The 16,965-nt window shown below is 39.4% G+C and overlaps 1 protein-coding gene across 3 annotated transcripts in view; it reads left to right on the forward strand.

Annotated features, from left to right (window-relative positions):
- hdac4 (histone deacetylase 4) overlaps nucleotides 1-16,965 on the forward strand; it is a 408,670-nt gene that overhangs the window by 21,349 nt on the left and 370,356 nt on the right. For all 3 annotated transcript variants that reach the window (XM_067987940.1, XM_067987944.1, XM_067987946.1), the window contains exon 2: nucleotides 6,268-6,499. Coding sequence is in view for 2 of the 3 variants with exons in the window: in XM_067987944.1 (XP_067844045.1) it covers nucleotides 6,475-6,499 (25 nt within the window). In the remaining variant the exon portion in view is untranslated. The remainder of the gene's footprint in view (nucleotides 1-6,267; nucleotides 6,500-16,965) is intronic.

Here is a 16,965-nt window from a genome sequence, read left to right on the forward strand (position 1 = left end):
TGCCAGCTCTTTGTAAGAGCAATCCAGTTAGTCCCATTCCTTGCTCTTTCTCCGTAGTCCTGCAAATTTTTTCCCTTCATGTATTTATCCAGTTCCTTTTTGAAAGCCACGATTGAATCTGCTTCCACACCCTTTCAGGCAGCACATTCCAGATCATAATCATGCTGCATAACAAAGTTTTTCCTCATTTCACCTTTGGTCCTTTTGCCAATCACCTTAAATCTGTGTCCTCTGGTTCTCGACCCTTCCGCCAAAGGGAGCAGTTTCGCTTTTTTTTTATCTGAACCCTTCATGATTTTGAACACTTCTTTCAAATCTCCTCTTATCCTTCTCTACTCTATGGAAACAACCCCAGCTTCTCCAGTCTATCCACCCCTCATTCTTCTAAACCCCAGAGAATATAGGTCCATTCTACTCAATCTCTCCTCATAGGACAACCCTCTCATCTCAGGAATCAATCTAGTTAATACCGAGGAGGACTGTGTATCTGTACCCTTAAATTCCTCTCCTCCTCTACCCTGTTTATACCCTTATTTCCCAAGGAGTATGTGGCCTCATTACTCCTATCAAAATGTACCACCTCACACTTAGTTACATGAAATTCATTTGCCAATTTACAGGCTCATTCTGCAAGTTTATTAATGTCTTCCTGTATTTTGTTGCTGTCCTCTTTGTTACTAACTATACCCCAATTTGGTTTTGTCTGCAAATTTTGAAATTGTTCTGATTCCTGAGCCCAAATCGTTTATTGGTGAACAACAGTGGTCCTTGCACTGATCCTTGTGCAATGCCACTTCTCACCTTTTTGCCAGTTTGAGTAACAACCTTTAACCCCTACTCTGTTTTCTGTCTTGTAGCCAGCTTGCTATCCATTCTGCTACTTGTCCCCTGATTTCACATGCTCTGACTTTAATCATGAGTTTACTATGTGGTATCTTTATTGAAGGCCTTTTGATAATCTGAATATATTACATCTACTGCATTGCCCTTATCTACACTTTGTTACTTCAAAGAATTCAATAGGGTTGGTCAAGCATGACCTTCCCTTTTGAAATCCATGCTGACTATTATATTTTCAACTTCTAGATGTTTCTCTATTCATCTTTCAGTAAGGATTCCATTATCGTTCCTACCTCCGATGTTAAGCTAATTGGCCTATAGTTCCCTGGACTTGTTCTATCTCCCTTTTTAAATATAGGAATCACATTAGCTGTCTGGCACTATTCCCTTGTCTAATGATTTTTTTATATATATGTATCTATATATGTGTGTGTGTGTGTGTGTGTATGTCTAATTGTGCCTCTTCCCTAACTTCTTTTACTATGTACGGCTGCAATCCACACGGACCTAGGCTTTTAGCCTCTCTAAGTTTGATTAGTTTGTTATCTTACCTCCTTTCTATCTTAAAAGACTTGTACATCTTTTTTGATTTTTTTTTCTTCTAATGTCATGGCCACCATATTAGTCTCCCTGGTAAATACTAAAGCAAAGTAATTATTTAATATTTCTGCTATTTCACTGCCATTGCCTGTGACTTTAGCATGTGTATTCCTTAGTCATCCTATCCCTATCCTGATTTTTTTTTTTGTTATTTATGTGTCTGCAAAATATTCTACTTTTTTCGATACTCCTTGATTTAATTTTGTGGTTTGATTTTTGCCTTCCTAATTGTTTTTTTGATTTCTTTTCCAATGTTTTCATATTTCATTTTGTCGTCTTTTTTGTTGTCTACGTACTTAGTGTATGTCTTTTTCTTTTAGTTTCAATTTTGTCCTCATATCTTTATTCACCCATGGTGTGTCATTATTGGCTAATTTGTTCTTGCTTTTTAGTGGGATATATTGCTCCAGGACACTCTTGATCACCGTTTTTAAATATTTCCCACTGCTGTTCTATTTTACTGTTTATTTTTCCTGGTTTCATTCTCATCTCCTCAAAATCATCTTTTTTCCAATTTTTTATCCAGTTGTCTTGTGTCCTTTGCAATCTATATCTTAAACCTTATTATGTTGTGATTGCTATTGCCCAGATGTTCCCCCTCCGCTTAATTCTCTTATCTATTTTGGTTCGTTTCCCATTACTAGATCCAGCAGTGCTTCCTCTTGTTGCACTTTTTTCATTCTGGGTGAGAAATGAGTCCTGCACACATTGTTAAAACTCCATCCCCTGTATCCCTTTATCTACCTCTTCTTGCCAGTTTATTTGGGGATAGTTAAAATCTCCCATGATTATTATTTTATGCCCTTTACTCATTTCACACATTTGCTTACTTATTCCTTCCTCTACCTCCTTGTCACTATTAGGTGGTCTGTAGTATACTCCAAGGGATCGATCCCTACTTATCTTTTATTTCAATCCATATGGATTCTGTTTCTAGCCTTCTGTTAGTTATGTCCCTTTTTTCTATTGCCATTATGTTATCTCTAATTAGTACAGCTACTCCATTCCCCCTTTCTTCCCTATCCTTTCTGATTAAGTTATAACCTGCAATATTTAGTTGCCAGTCCTATTATGTAGCCATGTTTCAGTTATTCCTACTAAATCTGGTTCCTCGCTTCAAATTATTGCCTCCAGATCCCCCGTTTTATTTCGGACACTGTGTACAGATGTGTGATATGGCAAATGAATTTCAATATAGATAAGTGTGAGCTGGTGCATTTTGGTAGGAGGAATAAGGAGGTCACATATTCCTTGGAAAATAAGCGTCTAAATAGGGTAGAGGAGCAAAGGGATCTAGGGGTTCAGATTCACAAGTCATTGAAAGTAGCAATGCAGGTTAATAAGACCATAAAAAATGCAAACCAAGCACTGGGCTTCATTTTTGGAGGAATAGAATTGAAAAGCGGAGAAGTTATGTTAAACTTATAGAGAACCTTGGTTAGACACTTGGGGTACTGTGCACCGTTCTGGTCTCCATATTATGAAAAGGATATAGAGGTATTGGAGAAGGTGCAAAAAAAATTTACTAGGATGATACCAGAACTGAGGTTATAACTATCAGGAAAGATTGAACAGGCTGGGGCTCTTTTCTCTAGAAAAGAGTAGGCTGAGGGGTGACCTGATAGAGGTCTTTTTAAAATTATGAAGAGGTTTGATAGGGTAGATGTGAAGAGGATGTTTCCACTTGTGGAGGAGTCCAAAACTAGAAGTCATAAATATAGGATAGTCACTAATAAATCCAATAAGGAATTCAGGAGAAACTTCTTTACCCAGAGGGTGGGTAGAAGAATGTGGAACTTGCTACCAAATGGAGTTGTTGAGGCGAATGGCACTGATGCATTTAAGGGGAATCTAGATAAATGCATGAGGGAGAAAGAAATAGATGGATATGCTGATAGTTAGATGAAATGAAGAAAGACCTGCGTCTTTCACGACCTCAGGATGTCCCAAAGCTCTTTACAGCCAATTAAGTACTTTTTGGAGTGTAGTCACTGTTACAGTGTAGGAAACGCAGCAGCCAATTTGTGCACCACAAGCTCCCACGAACAGCAATGTGATAACGACCAGTTTATCTGTTTTTAGGTGTTGGTTGATGGTGGGAGGTGGCTTGTGTGGAGCATAAACACCAGCGTGGATTAGTTGGGCCGAATGGCCAGTTTCTGTGCTGTAAATTCTATGTAATAAAAGGACCTAATATAGATTTGCTGGTGCTTAAGCTAAATCTGCAGATCTATACCAGGAAAACAGAGAACTGCACTTGTTACCTGTTTGACATTCTGTATCAGTCCAAAAAGTTCTCCGTCTCAGCAGCAAAACTTCATACATCACTTCTCTCAGTTAGTTATTTAGATGTCATCATTTGACCTGAACTCAGTTGAAATGTTTGCCTACGAAAGAACAATCATTTGCTGAACCAGGGTTGTTGGAGCACATGTTAGGCAATGGGAATTCTGTTTATATTCAGGATATCTTTCCTCTTCCCTCCCTTCCTTCCTTAAAACAATCAATGATTTAATTTCAGGAGACATCTGTCCCTACTATCTAAAATATATAAAAAATAAAAAAAACTTTTCTTTGTTTCTGTTTGTTTATGTGGACTGTTTATTTGAATGGTCCGGACCTTTGGCTGTAATATTATAGGTATCGATTTGCTCACTGATTTGCAATGTACAGCTGCCTCTGCATTCCAATCAGCAATGTCCAAATTAAATTAAAAACTAATTAATTAAATTTTCATTCATATAGATGATAAAACAATTGGCTGTATTTCTTTTCTAACATTAAAAATGAAATTTAAACCGTTTGTTTTTGAATGATCCAACATTTTAAGGTTTACTTTGCACTGTTTGCAGTTGGAGAAAATAATTAACAGTAATCTTTTTGTAACAAAGTATTAATTGTGTAGCTTTCTTTTTTATAGTTCACTTAGTGATAAATTGATAGATTGGATGATTTCATCATGACATAACTTGCTGGTGTGCGAAACAAAGGGATATGTTGAATCTATCAGCAGTCATATGACTGAATTGTTTATTCTTTGTGTTTCTTTGGGCAGCTCTTTCGCCCAGTCATGTTTACTTGTTACAGGGTGTAGGCCAGTGCTTTTGTTCTCTGGGTTGTATTATTACATATTGTTTCAGATTCTTCACTACTTGTTTTAATTCATCTTAGAACCACAGTTTAAGATGTACATATCAACCATTGTTATATTTTAATCTCCTTTTGCTTCATTAATTTGTTAGAAAACTAAAATCAGAAGGAAACAATTTTTATTCCCATCTTCCACCCTCCATAAACTTGAGCTCATCCAAAACTCTGCTGCGTGCCTCCTAACTCGAACCAAGTCCTGTTCACCCATCACCCCTGTGATCGCTGACCTACGTTAGCTCCAGGTCCAGAAATGCCCTGATGTTTTAAAAAAAAAAGTCATCCTTGTTTTCAATTCCCTCCATGGCCTCGCCTCTCCCTATCTCTGTAACCTACTCCAGCCCAACAACCCTCCGAGACCTCTGTGCTCCTCCAATTCTTGCCACTTATGCATCCTCGATTTTAACTCTGCCACCATTGGCGGCTGTGCCTTCGGCTGCCTAGGCCCTAACCGTTGGAATTCCCTCTACCTCTCCTCCTCCTTTTGAGATGCTCCTTAAAACCTACCTTTTTGACCAAGCTTTTGGTCACCTTTTCCTAATATCTCCTTATTGTGGCTCAGTGTCAAATTTTGTTTGAAAATCCTGTGAAGTGCCTTGGGATGTTCTACTATGTTAAAGACGCTTTATAAATGCAAGTTGTTGTTAAATGTTGTTGTCCAATGAGTTCCATTTGACATGGCGCAGTGATTTTAACAGATTTTGTGGCAAGCAGACCTGGGACTGTTTGCATTTGGCTCACAATTAAATTGAGTGGGACTGGGTTTACCCAGTTATGTAAAGTATTCTTTCAGTAACAACAACAATTTGCATTTATATAGTGCCTTTTTAATGTAGTAAAATGTTCTAAGGCGCTCCACCGGAGAAAAAAACTGACACAAGCCACATAGAGTAATTCGGACAGGTGACCAAAAGCTTGGTCAAAGAGGTAGGTTTTAAGGAGCGCTTTAAAGGGGGAGAGGCAGAGAGGTTTAGGGAGGGAATTCCAGAGCTCATGGCCTAGACAGCTGAAGGCACGGCTGCTAATGGTGGGGCGATGGACAGGAGGCCAGAATTGGAGGAGTGCAGAGATCTCGGAGAGTTGTAGGGCCGCGGAGGTCAAGAGATGGGATGTGGCGAGGCCAGCTGCTGGTTTTGGTAACAAGTTATTTGGCCTACGCTTTTGGTTACACATTTCGCTTTATTGCATGTTTATTTTCCAAGAGTAAGGAGATTTTGGAACTTAAGCAATAATTTTATTTCTTGTCCTGAGATTATGGAAGGAATTTTGAAACCATGGAAAGGCTGAAAGTCTTTGGTCTACCTATAATGTGGAGATGCCGGTGATGGACTGGGGTAGACAATTGTAAACAATTTTACAACACCAAGTTATAGTCCAGCAATTTTATTTGAAATTCACAAGCTTTCGGAGGCTTCCTCCTTCCTCAGGTGAATGTGAATTCACCTGAGGAAGGAGGAAGCCTCCGAAAGCTTGTGAATTTCAAATAAAATTGCTGGACTATAACTTGGTGTTGTAAAATTGTTTACAATTGTCTACCTATAAAGAAGCATCAATTTGCTTTTAGGCCTTGTGCTTATTGATTTTGGTATCGATCACCCCTAAAATAGCCAAAGTGCATTAAATCTTTTTTGTAGTAAGAAATCCTTTGCAGTTCATTAACCAAAATATCTTTCCCACCAGGTTCACAATTCGAAGTGCAGTGAAGAAAACGCTTTAGTTTGGAAAATAATTACCTTGGCTGCAGAACAGGATGCTTTACTGACCAAGACTTTATTAATTTACTGAGTTTGTATGTATTCCTGGAGTGTTGGAGCTCTCGGGGGCTGTCCTCTTATTTGTTTGGAAAGTTTGACCTATTGCCATTTGCTGCAGCTGTGGACTGTCTAAATGATGACCTCACAAAGCCATCCAGGTAAGCCATTTTCAATATTTATCAAATGCTATACATAATGTATGTTAATATCATTAAAACAGTGATAGCTCCTCCAGGATGATATTGTTTTGTGTGCTGCAAAAATATTTCTAGCTGTGGGATGCAGGAAAAGGTCTAACTAATGCCTTATGCAAGATCCGGCCCATTGTCTTCTGTAGGGAGCCATGGAAACTAGGACAAGGACAGAGATATGCCTGGAGAAGCTATAAGGTGGGTGGCTGGTAACAGGAAAGAAATGATGACATAAGACTCATTATAAAGAAAAAAGCAAGAGTAAACAAGACTGGACATTATATTTGAACCAGATGGAGTAAATGTGCAAGCTGGTGGCTCTTGAGATGAAAAAATTGAGACGCTTCAAAAATCTTTAAAAAGTAATATCTGATAAATTTTGAAACTCTTGACCTGTGTGTATATGCTCCTGAGGTTTTTTTCTTGGCACTATAATAATTAATTTAGGATTGAAAGTGAATAAATGTGGGTAAACCCAAATGGTCACTTGTCCTAGCAAAGTGCTAATGCTTTTAGGAGGAGAGGGGAGGAAGAGGAAGGCAGGTGAAGAAGCATAACCCTTCAGACTGTAATAAACCTTTTGGTGGTGATAGGAGGTTACATTCCACTGGATATTTGTAGCTGATTTCAGAATTTAACAGAATTTTGGAGGGTTAGTATAGTTGTCATGATTTTTCATTTGCTAATGGTAATTACTTTGAATTCCAGCGTTACAGAGGACTGTCCTATAGTCTTAGACCATTGAAAGGGCATAACCGCCTTGAGAACTTGGATATCGTGCTTTTGTGGCCGATTTTTATGTTGATTGTATGCTCTAACTTGATGATCTTGCACAATGTGTAAGTGATAATCATCTGAAGCAAAGTGAGCTAATTTGATTAGAGACCGTGCACATGTTAGACTTAAATCATGTTGAATACGAATGCAGACACTGATCATAAGACTGCAGAATCAGGAAACAAATACAGAAAGGCCTGAAGATAAATTCATGTCACATGACAACAGGAAGTTGCTAAAGTTGAGGCCTGAACTTGTGTCCCAAGAGGGTCTGGGTCTGAATTCTAGTTCCAGAATGACATAACTGCCTTCCTGTCAGCAGGTTTCTTGAAGTGGTATTGGTGGCACTTGTGGTTAAGTCCTTGATTTCCTGTTGGTTTCACTGCCTGACTGAAGGAGGCCAGCAGTGGCCTCCTGTAAGAGTAGGAGAAGAGGAAAGAGTGAAACACACTGACTGAAATGAGAACTTTTTTTGTGATGACAAACTTTCTTTTCAAATATGTTGTACAAACGAATTATAGCAACATCAAAGACATTTATAGCTTTAGATAAACTAATGGATGCCTTGATTGCAAAGAATATATTCTGTATTGAGCAAAAAATCTGGGAAAATGCTGGCTTTTCGATTTTACTGCAGGTTCAAATAGATGCATTCTGTTGACTCAGACTTCACCTTTTCATATCAAACCATAAGGAAAATAGAATCTTTTTCACTTTTGAATTTTTGATTATTCAGTATTTTACTTATTTATATATTTTTTAATTTATTGCTTTTGTTCACGCTCTCCCTGTTGTCACGACTTGTGGTTTTGCTTCTTTGTTGAAATTTACCATTAGAAATTGCTATGTCAGCATTTCCCAGCCACTAGGTGACTCGTGAAGCTAGTATTTTTGCATGTAAAGAAACTTATGCTCATCAATACGCCATGGGCAATTCATTTGTTTGTGTATGTATTTTGTGGCAATCTGTAAAAGCACAGTGATTGCCTGTATTAGTTGAAATTTAAGATACCTCTATATGTTGCAGTGAACAATGAATTTAAAATAAAATTTGGATTTCACACAGGATTACTATGAAGTTGTTACTTTGAGCTGTTTGCTTTAAGTACATTTTAATATATATAGGATAAGTATCATATAATGCCAACATATTCCTTTACTTTGTTGCAAAACAAATTACTTTTTATTCTTTTAATGCACAATCTGCCATTTTCAAAACTATGCATGGGTGTTGCCAGTTGGTAACATTGAGTCATGCACAATCTGTTTTCTCCTTCATTTGACTGTTTCTAGTACTTGAGCAACAAAGCATTGATATTGAATACAGAAACTGTTGCAATGAAAGCTTCTCATGTAATTTCTTCATTCACAATATCCATGTTCTGATGCTCATCTCTTACATTATGTAAGAAACTATCAAATAATTTTAAAATGGGTTCAGTTAGTGCAAACTGGTTTCAGAATTAATTTTCTTGCAGTGATTGCTTGATCAAAATTAGAATGTGCAATCGATTGATTCAAGAATCCTGAAAGCAAAATACATGATTTCTGGATTGCAGAGGATGTGATTAATTGTAACCAGGGGGTTCTGTGGATGCAGTTGGGTGACTACACAGAAGAAGCAATGATTCAGCAAGATAAAATAGCATGGCAATGAATTAAAGGGTACCTTTTGCCACAATTAATGAACACCACTCCCTTTTAAGGGTTAACTACTGTTGCTCTAAATGTTTGTGTGGCGTTTGACTACTAAATGTGGGATTCCAGTCAGACTCAGTTGAGGTCCATGTAGTTGTGATTTCCAATATGAAACTTCAGTGGATCAGAATGTTTGTTATATGCTGAGTAGTGGATTTGTACCACAAAATGTAACAAAAACAAACCAGAATATTCAGCATGGATTGCAATATTGTAGATATGTTGAAAAGGAAGTTTCAGAAGAAGCCAGATTTTGTTTTATTATTAAAGGGAATTTGTACGATATGATTTTTGCAAAAAGTATTTAATCTATCCTGTGGGGACAGAATGTAATATTTACAGAACTCATTTGCTGAGAATAGTTTTCAGTTTATCAACCTTGTTTTGCTGTGCCATCAAGAGAGTTATGTAGTGCACATGTCCAACTCTGAAAATTACACGTATTGTAGAAATGACCAGGCTTCTGTATACATTAAGGCATATGTTTTTTTTAATACTTTGTGGTATGAATTTTGGGTCCATGGTTTCCAAGTTGAGTTATATTCCCATATTTATTTATTTTTAAAATTGGGAACCCCAGGTGTCGGGCTAAGGCATATAATAGGGGGCACAACCAAAGTTGAAGAGTAGGAGGGCAGCTGTTTCAAATCAAGTAGTAGTAGAGCGAAATTACAAATAAGTATTAAAAATAGATAGCTTGTGACAAGTGTTCAGTAAATTGTAATGGTGTGGATGTGAGGTTTTTGTATTATGCTTGAACTATGGAAAAACAATTGAAGATTTTGCTCTTCCAAATTTGCATTGTCTGGAGAGAGGATTTAAATTATATAAAGAAAGAATTTGTATTTATTTAATGCCTTTTATGATCTTGGGATGCCCCAAGATGGTACACACTGCAGGTCCACCAATGGTGGCAGCAATTTGGGGGTCAATTAATGGTATCAGAGAAGAAGCAGCTCTGAAGCCTAATGGCTTTGTGTGAATTTTGTTCCCTATAGTACATTAAAACCAATATATTAACTAATCCTGTGACAGTACTGTCGTAGATTATAGGAGATGTGGAAAGCTGAGTGAGTTAAGGAGTTCACAGCTTTTGAGGTCCTGAGAGAATTATTGAGCATCAGACTACATGAAATTATTTGCATCTATCAATGAAAAAAGTGTGAAAAAAATGCTAGAACAGCCTTTGCAGATGTACAAATAGTGATCAAGTTTTGGGTGGACTTGGGCTTCATAGACAATTAAGAATTAAGTGCAAAAGTGGTGTTTGGTATCAAAGGAAATGGCTTCTTGAAGGTAGCTTTAGCAATGGAGGCAATTGTAAAGAGTTATAAGCGTAGATAATGAGGCTAACGGTGACAAAAGATGAGAATAAGGCTGAAGCGATCAAAAGGTAAGATGTGGCAGTGGTTGATTGAATTTATAAGAGATTTGAAGAAACTGTTCCATTGAAACTGCCCCACTGAATATAAATTGGCACGTGATATCAAGAAACGGCTGAGTGCACTGGATACAGCAAAGGCTATGGGCCCCGACAACATCCCAGCTGTAGTGCTGAAGACACGTGCTCCAGAACTAGCTGCGCCTCTAGCCAAGCTGTTCCAGTACAGTTACAACACTGGCATCTACCCGACAATGTGGAAAATTGCCCAGGTATGTCCTGTCCACAAAAAGCAGGACAAATCCAATCCGGCCAATTACCGCCCCATCAGTCTACTCTCAATCATCAGCAAAGTGATGGAAGGTGTCATCGACAATGCTATCAAGCTTACTCACCAATAACCTGCTCACCGATGCTCAGTTTGGGTTCCACCAGGACCACTCAGCTCCAGACCTCATTACAGCCTTGGTCCAAACATGGACAAAAGAGCTGAATTCCAGAGGTGAGATGAGAGTGACTGCCCTTGACATCAAGGTAGCATTTGACCGAGTGTGGCACCAAGGAGCCCTCGTAAAATTGAAGTCAATGGGAATCAGGGGGAAAACTCTCCAGTGGCTGGAGTCATACCTAGCACAAAGGAAGATGGTAGTGGTTGTTGGAGGCCAATCATCTCAGCCCCAGTACATTGCTGCAGGAGTTCCTCAGGGCAGTGTCCTAGGCACAACCATCTTCAGCTGCTTCATCAATGACCTGCCCTCTATCATAATGTCAGAGATGGGGATGTTCGCTGATGATTGCACAGTGTTCAGTTCCATTCGCAACCCCTCAAATAATGAAGCAGTCCGAGCCCGCATGCAGCAAGACCTGGACAACATCCAGGCTTGGGCTCATAAGTGGCAAGTAAAATTTGTGCAGACAAGTGCCAGGCAATGACCATCTCCAACAAGAGAGAGTCTAACCACCTCCCCATGACATTCAATGGCATTACCATTGCCGAATCCCCCACCATCAACATCCTGGGGGTCACCGTTGACCAGAAACTTAACTGGACCAGCTATATAAATACTGTGGCTACAAGAGCAGGTCAGAGGCTGGGTATTCTGCAGTGAGTGACTCACCTCCTGACTCCCAAAAGCCATTCCACCATCTACAAGGCACAAGTCAGGAGTGTAATGGAATACTCTCTACTTGCCTGGACGAGTGCAGCTCCAACAACACAAGAAGCTCAACACCATCCAGGACAAAGCAGCCCGCTTGATTGGCACCTCTTCCACCACCCTAAACATTCACTCCCTTCACCACCGGCGCACAGTGGCTGCAGTGTGTACCATCCACAGGATGCACTATAGCAACTCGCCAAGGCTTCTTCGACAGCACCTCCCAAACACGCGACCTCTACCACCTAGAAGGACAAAGAGCAGCAGGTACATGGGAACAACACCACCTGCACGTTCCCCACCAAGTCACACACCATCCCGACTTGGAAATATATCGCCGTTCCTTCATCGTCGTTGGGTCAAAATCCTGGAACTCCCTTCCTAACAGCACTGTGGGAGAACCGTCACCACACAGACTGCAGCGGCTCACCACCACCTTCTCGAGGGCAATTAGGGCTGGGCAATAAATGCCGGCCTCGCCAGCGACACCCACATCCCACGAACGAATGAAAAAAAAATGCTCAGACTGAAAGTTGTACTGGAGGTACTTGTGAGCTGTAATTCACAAACTTAACATTGCCACTTTAAATGCAGCAGATTCTTCTATTAAGTCCATGAACAATGATCGATTTGAGTTCTACTTCACACCACCCCCTTTTTCTAGAGTGTGCTATAGTGATTTTACTGACAGGAGTTGTCATTTATGGTCTATATTTGAAATTGTAGATCGTGCTAAAACGCTTAAAAATTCAGCATTGTGGTTATTCAATTTTGTAGCATACTGTTTGAAACAGTTCAGTCTAATGATGTGAAATACTTCAGGACTATTTATTTGTTGATGTTGCAACAGACAAAAGGGAATATGAAGAGGTTAGGAAAGAAGTCAAAAAAACAATTAGGAAAGCAAAGCGGAACTTCGGAATTAAATTATCAAGGAATATAAAAAGAAATAGCAAAGTATATAACAAAAGAAAAATCAGGATAGGGCTAGGGCCACTAAGGGATGCACAAGATAAATTCACAGGTAGTGACAGAAATATTGAGTAGTTACTTTGTCTAAGTATTTACCAGGAAGACTAACAAGGTGTGCATGACATTAGAAGAGAACAAAAATGATATAAAGACATTTAAGATAGAAAGCTGGAAGATAATAAACTAATCAAACTTAGAGAGGATAAAACCCCTGGTCTGGATGGATTGCATCCACTCATATTAAAAAAAAAATTAGGGAAGAGATAAGCAAAGGCTCTGTTACATGTATATAAAAATTCATTAGAAAAGAAAATAGTGCCAGAGGACTGGTGGGCAGCTAATGTGACTTCTATATTTAAAAAGGGAGTTACAACAAGTCCAGGGAAATGTGGACCAGTTTGCTTAACATCGGTGGTAGGAAAAATGATAGACTCTTTACTCAAAGGTGTAATTGAAAAACATCTAGAAACCGAAAATATAATATATAGTCAGCATGGATTTCAAAAGAGAAGGTCATGCTTGACCAACCTTATTGAATTCTTTGAAGAAGTAACAAAGAGTAGACGAGGGTAATGTAGTGGATGTAATATATTAGGATTTTCAAAATGCCTTTGATAATGTACCGCATAGTAGATTCATGGCGAAGGTCAGGGGATAGGTAGCAGAATGGCTAGCAAGCTGGCTACAAAACAGAAAACAGAGTAGGGGTTAAAGGTAGTTACTCAGACTGGCAAAAGGTAGAAAGTGGTGTTCTAAAGGGGTCGGTGCTGGGACCACTATTCACAATTTACATTAATGAGTTGGAATCAAAAGTACAATTTCAAAATTTGTGGATGACACCAAATTAGGGGGTGTAGTAAATACAAAGGAAGAATGCGACAAAATACAAGAAAACATTAATAAGCTTGCAGAATGGGTGTGTAATTGGCAAATTCATTTCAATATTGACAAGTGTGAGGTGGTGCATTTTGGTAGAGTAATGAGGCCACAAACACCTTAGAAAAGAAGCATCTAAATGGGGTAGAAGAGCAAAGGGATCTAGGGGTACACATTCACAAATCACAAAGTAGCGATGCAGGTTAATACGGCCATTTTTTTAAAAAAAGCAAACCAAGCACTGGGGTTCATTTCTAGTTGGATAGAATTGAAAAGCAGAGAAGTTATGTTAAATTTGTGTAGAATCTTGGTTAGACCACACGGAGTACTGTGAGCAGTTCTGGTCTCCATATTATAAAAAGGATATAGAATCACTGGAGAAGGTGCAAAAAAGATTTATTAGGATGATACAAGAACTGAGAGGATATCCTTATCAGGAAAGACTGAACAGGCTGGGACTTTTTTTTTTCTCTACAAAAGAGAAGGTTGATGGGTGACCTGATAGAGGCCTCTAAGATATTGAAAGGGTTTGATAGGGTAGATGTAGAGAAAATGTTTCCACTTGTGGGGGAGCCCAAAGCTAGAGGTCATAAATATAAGATAGTCATAATAAATCCAATAGGGAATTCAGGAGAAACTACTTCTTTACCCAAAGAATGGTAAGAATGTGGAATGTGCTACCACAAGGAGTAGTTGAGGCTAATAGCATAGATGTATTTAAGGGGAAGCTAGATAAGCACATGAGTGAGAAAGGAATAGAAGGTTAGATGAAGAGGGGTGGGAGGAGGCTCGTGTGGAGCATAAACGCTGACAATGGACCAGTTGGGCTGAATGACCTGTTTCTGTGTTGTAGACTTGATGCTACAGTGGTCCAGCTGCTTGGTTCTTGCCAATGAAATTAGCTTTTTTTTTTCTTTTCCCTTCCCCTCCTCTTCCTTATTGTATACCATTCCCAGCTTATAGGCCAGGCTGGTAATCTTCTTCCAGGCTTCCACCAAAGATATTTTGTGACTGCTGTTGGAGACACGCAAGGGCCTTTGAGGACTTTTCAATTTATTATTGTTTTCTCCTAGCTGGAGGAGAAGCATCTCCACAATGCCTATCGTACCTAGATTGGGAATGCTTCATGTGACTTTTTAAGGTTGTCCACAATAGATTGGGTTTAAAATATTTGTATTTCTCAACAAACCTCGTCAGAATGGTACAATCTTATATTTTCATAGTTTGAGGAGGGTAGTGTGAGATTTTGTCACAAACACCAAAAAAAAAATTTATATTGGGGGGGGGGGAAAGCAGTAGAGTTTTTGTTGCATTGCTTCTGTTTTCAATGAGTGAGAAAGCAGTTAATGGCCTATAAAGTTGGCTAACCATGCAGGGGGTACCTTTCCTGCATCTGAATGGTGAGGCCCAAGGCACCCCAGCTATTAGGTTTCATTTCAATGGAGCTGACATGATAGCCAGCCGGTGAAGAGGAAACCAAGATCGGACAGCTGTTAGCGTCACAGTGGCCCTCAAGTAAGTGAAGATGGGTCGGGAGATAGGAGGCGATTGGCGGCCCGGGGGTGTGTGCAAAATGGCGGCCCGCGTCCTTTAAATGTGGGGTCAGGAGGAGCATTCCTCCTTGCTAAGCCCCCAATATGGCCCTAATGGGAAAGGAAAAAAAATGCGTCCTGGGCCCATGCCTGAAACCTCTGTTGGATCCCTTATTTGCATATGCAAAGGGCCTAACTCCTGTTTGAGGCCCCCTCTGCAAGGTTGTTTTGCCCTGAGGCAACCGACTGCTCTCGGGAAAACCAGACCTTGGGTCTGCCTGCTACAAAAAAAGTAAGTTTTTGAAGTTTACTTAGCTGAATGTGGAGCCAGGAGGAACAGGAGTGCTCCTCCTGACTCCACATTTAAGGGACGCGGGCTGCCATTTTCCCCCTCTTTTTTTCCCCCCCTTCGGGGCAATTGCCTCCTATCTCCTGACCCCTGTCCTCACTTACTTGAGGGCCGCTGCGACACTAGCAGTTGTCCGATCTTGGTTTTCTCTTTGCCGGCCGGCTGATCGTATTGTGCCAGCTCCATTGATTTGAGGCCCAATAGCCTTGGGCCTCACCATTCAGATGCAGGAAAGGTACCTTTCGCCCTCCACGTGCTCAGAAATGGGCTTGCCCGAATTTCTACCTCTATGTTTAAAGGACAATAATTTTTAACCAAGCAAAATGTTGGAAAAAACCATAATTTTCTTTGCTAAACAAAAGCTTTAATTGTACACAAGTTACCTCTCTTTCCATTAAACTTGAGCATATGAAGGTTCTGTACTTTGCCATATCAAATTTAGTATGAGCGGACCCACAACTGTTTTTGGGGGAAAAAGAAATCGTGATGTTGCTGGCAGAATGTGTAACTGACCCTTAATTGTTATAGCTTTATTGTCTTTGTGCCTGCACTGCCAGTGGTGGCACGTGAAGAAGATTAGATTATGAAAAGGATTTTCAATAATCTGCCTTTGAAACTGTCTCGAATGATGATGGTGCTAAGCAGCAACAGCATACAATCCACAGATACTCAAGAACCCATGTGCAACTCTGGCAGTACAAATGTGGATCGCAGTATGTATCAAAGGATGCTGCAATTTTTTTTATGGCATCGTTACTCCTGAGCAGAATATGCGGATTTTATTTTCGTGGACAAAAGGCTATATGAATGAATTTGTACATGCAATCTGTGGATCTCCTGGATTAATTGGAGGCAGCAAAGCAGCGTAACTTATTTCATTTTTTTGTTGTGGAAGTATATTGGCCATACAAAAGTTGTAATTTTTTCTTTTAGATCTTTCTGTGTCACATGCTCATTGGCCAAGAGAGCAGGCAGGTGATCTGGTCCCAGACATTTCCACTAGTGTCTCTATAGCTGGCTGCTAGATCTGCTGCAGTGTGACTGACCCTATGTGACATAAAACTTCGCATGGTCTTCCTTTTGGGAGGGTGCTGTGTCTGGATTTTATTCCATGACACTGCACTTTGAATAATATTAAGAAAGCAGAATGGTTTATATTGTTGCATGGTAAAACTGCAGAGATTGGTGATGGTTATTCTTTGTTCAGTGTTGTACGTTGTAAAGTGCATTGGTCTCCAAATTTGTAAAGCCTTAAAGTTTCCAAATAGGTTAAGAAAGTTTTTTTAAAAAATCTTTGCTTGCTTGCTTCCTCCCACCCACCCATCACCAAGGTTTTCAAGAACAGCAAAAAAAAAATTTGAAAAAGGAAAAGTTGAAATTCTGCATTGTTTTTCTTGACCAAAAGAATTAGAGAAGTTAAAGAAAAATAGTATTCGTTGCCATTGAACCAGACTTTTAAAGCAAATTTAGTTATTATAACTGACCTTTACAATTTTTTTTGTTTATATGTAATTGAACCAGTTGTACAAAAAGGCATTACGTTGCTACCATTTTGATCAGGTTGAGTGCATATTGTTGTGGTAAATGTAAATGACAGAAAAAGCTGGATTTTAAACCATACTTGCAGGCCATTGCAGTTTAAATTTTTTATTATATGATTGAAGAGCAGGAGATGAGGGTACTTAGCATTT

Source organism: Heptranchias perlo, chromosome 7 (genome assembly GCF_035084215.1).
Source record: "Heptranchias perlo isolate sHepPer1 chromosome 7, sHepPer1.hap1, whole genome shotgun sequence".
Classification (NCBI taxonomy): Eukaryota; Metazoa; Chordata; class Chondrichthyes; order Hexanchiformes; family Hexanchidae; genus Heptranchias; species Heptranchias perlo.